Consider the following 3,688-nt stretch of genomic DNA (forward strand, 5'->3'; position numbering starts at 1 on the left):
TGGTGTGTCAGGATGAAATATGTTAAAACTACTTTTTGGCAACACTCTGCTGAGAACCTCCAGCTGCTTTGTGTTGTCCAAGGACCCTAGGATGTGATTGATGCTTCTGGGGTGATAACACTGGCTTTAGTTTCTTGTGTGCTACTGTTGGGTAGTACAAAGCAGCTCTGTTGAGGAATTTTCCATCAGCTCAAGCACTTTTTCTTTGTGTTGCATTATTCCTGCATGTGATAATACTGGTTGGCAGAATTAGATGTACCTCTGACAAATGCACATTTCTTGCGGAATGAAATTCAAATGTCACTAAAATCCAAGTCTCACAGGTTGTTTGTTTGTATTTGCAGCATGGAGCGTTACGATCCAAGTAAAAATTCGTGGGAGACAGTAGCTTCAATGGCTGATAAACGAATAAACTTTGGTGTCGGTGTCATGCTGGGCTTCATTTTTGTAGTAGGTGGACACAATGGTGTGTCTCACTTATCAAGCATAGAGAGATACGATCCTCATCAAAATCAGTGGACTGTGTGTCGACCCATGAAGGAACCCAGAACAGGTAGGGACATAGAAAACTCTCAGCAGTTAACTTGGGTATCCTTTCAGAAATAAACTGCCGTTTGACCTGATAAAAGCTGCAGTAAAGTTGCAGTGACTTGTCTACAGAGCATTGCACTTCATCTATGAATGAAGATCACTTAATCAGCTCTGTGGAAGAATGAGCATTTATTTCTCTATTTCTAATTACAGTGCAGTTTATTAATACTGAGCTGTAACAAAAATAATATGAAGTATATGAAGTAATATTTCTACTCCATTTCACGTGGATTTTAGCGAGTTCCAGCAATTCTGTGGTTACTGTTCTAATGTATGTTATTTTACATTGAGACTCAGTAGTGCATCCTCTCTTCTGTCTCCCTGATGAAGAGTATTGCCACAGAAGAGCATTGCTTTGTCATAGGAAAGGGTGCGAGAACACCAAAAAAGGAGTGTGAGACCTGAACAGAGAAAACACTCGTTTTCTTCAAAGACAGCCCAAAGAGGGAGAGGCTGTGAGAACTTTGTTCAGCATTCAGGTGGAGGGGTGGTGGTTCCAATTAGGAACAAAAATACTACTTATTTCCACACTTGGTGATCATGCAATCTTGTTATTTTTTTCTTTCCAACAGGAGTTGGTGCGGCTGTAATTGATAACTACCTTTATGTAGTTGGGGGTCATTCAGGGTCGTCCTATCTGAACACTGTACAGAAGTACGATCCCATCTCAGATACCTGGCTGGACTCTGCTGGGATGATGTACTGTCGATGCAATTTTGGCTTGACTGCACTTTGATGAAAAGCAGGACTTTATGGAGCTGGTGCAAAGATGGAGCTTAATCTGCTTGAAAAAAAAACCCTGCTGATGGAGACCATAAGCTACGTTTTCTGAAGTTGGGAAGTTGGAGGAATGTGGTGAAGTTGGGGTTGAAATGAGGAAGGATTTGTTTTCTTCCGGCAATTGGCCTTTGTTACTTTAGTGACACAGGCAGAAGGAATGGAAAGCTTATTTACCAGCTGGGTTTAGGTAGCATCCTGTTAATGGCAGTGGATTTTAGAGAGTACTGTACATGCCTGGGATATGGTTAGAAAACTTACTGTACGTCTAACCCTTTCACTTTCTAGAGCTTGTCTCTCTTCCTCCTGCCTACTATGAAATACGAAGTTTACTGTGCTTGGGGTGAAAGATGTGTGAATGTGTTGTATGACTGGACAGTTTGCTGATAGTCATCTGGTTGTGTCTTCATACTAAGAAAATGCCAGTGCTTCATAATTTTTTTTTTTATTAACAGTAACTAAAGGGCTGCCTTGTTTCTGTATCTCAAGGTTTGTAAATAATAAATGTCATAGTATGTTGCTTGTACACTCCCCTTTGTTACCCGCTTACTGATGGGAGGGCTGGGATGATAATTAGTAACTACTTAAAGAAATTTGCAAGGCAAATTTATTGCCTCGTAACAAAATTTTTAGATCTGATGAAGAAAAATCACATTTTTAATTTTCCCTTTTATTTTCTTTTTGTGGATAAATGAGTGCTAGATTAAATGACTTAATCTTGCTAGTCTGCTGTGTGGTTTCAATTGTAATGCAAGGAAAAATTACAACAGTAATGCATCAGAAGATGCCACAGCAGCATTCATAGCATGATGTAAAATAAAAATGCTCAAAAATGAATTGGTCCCATCCTTCTCCCAAGCGCGCTTGTGTCCATATTCCGTATAACTTCCTTTTTTAAAAGAATGTATGATTGCTTTCTCAGAGTGTTCAGATATAAAAATGGTGCTAAATGTAGGACTTAACAGTAAGGCTGTTACTGATTTTAGTGCAGTATGCATAAAGCATGATTATTTTGATTGTTCTAGTGGTTTTGTTTCTTATTTGCTTGATACATTGGTGCCTATGAAAACTGTCAAGAATAACACAGTGTATTGAATGAGCTCTACATTTGTTACTTTTTTTTTCCCCAGAAGATCTACGTTTATTGTTCCTGTTCTCACAAATACGTAAATAGGGAGTGAATAGTGAGATCCCATCTCGGGTTCTTCAGACAATCTTGCCTTTAACACAGGTTGCAATGAATGAAAATCGTGGGGTGTAGTTGCTCATCCCAAGCGTGTGTCCTGTGTAACAGAGTACTGAAGGTTGGGTCCTGTGATTAACCAGAATCTCAAGAGATACGACTTTGTGATAGCCCTAAACTTAGTGAAAATTTGGGCAGATAAATAGAAAGCAATGCTGTGGGTTATAACCATTATTTAAAATAGATGACTGAATAAATATGAATCTTAGCTAATTTAGAATATTTTGGTTTGTCTTCTGATTTTAAGTAGGAATTGTGCTTATCTTGAATTTCTGTTTTGATGTTTGTATGTATATTGCCAGGCCTGGTACTGAAGAATTTTTCTGCCTCCAGAGTTATTTTCCCCTTGTTTTAACATGTTAAATTAATGTTTGTTTCCCCTTGTTTTTCAAGCCCATATAGTATTAATTTGAAGGTGCAATAATATTTGAAATAGTTGCTTTAAAAGCCATTTCTTTCTACGTATGCTAAGTGGTGGGTTTTGAGTGTACTTTATTTATTCTAAGTTCCTGCAAAGCTAATTGCAGCCAGGCAAACAGTGGTTTTCCTTGTGCTTCCATATGCTAACGTTCAGATTTTAACCAGTCAAGGAAGCGAGGGTGTTTTCACCATAAAACATTATTCATAGATAACAGGTGTTTGCACAGATTATAAAAGCCTGCACATATTCTTGAAATTGGGTAGAATGAAGCAGGACTTTAAAAGCAAATAAAATTCACAATTTCAGGATTTTCAATGCAGTTTATTTGACCCAGTAAGGATTGCAGTTATATAGCAATAATAGCATAATTTAATTATTCCAGTGAATCTGTTGATAGGACACAAGTAGCTACGTGGTTGTATGTTGCGTGTTTGCGTGTGGGGAGGAGAAGGAAGGGGTGCAGGTTTGGGGCTGGGGATTAAGGGAGATGTTTCAACCTGTTGCATAGATTCCCTTCTTGTTCTGTGCAGGTAAATGCACAAGCTGAATGTTTACTTGCGTTGGTTTACTTTTCAGTCTGTTTCACAGAGATGCCGTTGATTATTGTCTCTTCCAATATATACCAGAGATAAAGATGCTTAACAAACTGATACTAA

At 38.3% G+C, this 3,688-nt stretch overlaps 1 protein-coding gene across 1 annotated transcript in view; it reads left to right on the plus strand.

Annotated features, from left to right (window-relative positions):
* Nucleotides 1–1,888, plus strand: part of KLHL28 (kelch-like family member 28) — an 8,244-nt gene extending 6,356 nt beyond the window's left edge. The window contains exons 3-4 of the mRNA XM_009707555.1: nucleotides 345–553; nucleotides 1,164–1,888. Coding sequence (XP_009705857.1) covers nucleotides 345–553; nucleotides 1,164–1,327 — 373 coding nt within the window. The 3' untranslated portion in view covers nucleotides 1,328–1,888. The remainder of the gene's footprint in view (nucleotides 1–344; nucleotides 554–1,163) is intronic.
* Nucleotides 1,889–3,688: the final 1,800 nt, after the last annotated feature.

Source organism: Cariama cristata, unplaced genomic scaffold (assembly GCF_000690535.1).
Source record: "Cariama cristata isolate BGI_N322 unplaced genomic scaffold, ASM69053v1 scaffold28170, whole genome shotgun sequence".
In the NCBI taxonomy this organism is placed as follows: Eukaryota; Metazoa; Chordata; class Aves; order Cariamiformes; family Cariamidae; genus Cariama; species Cariama cristata.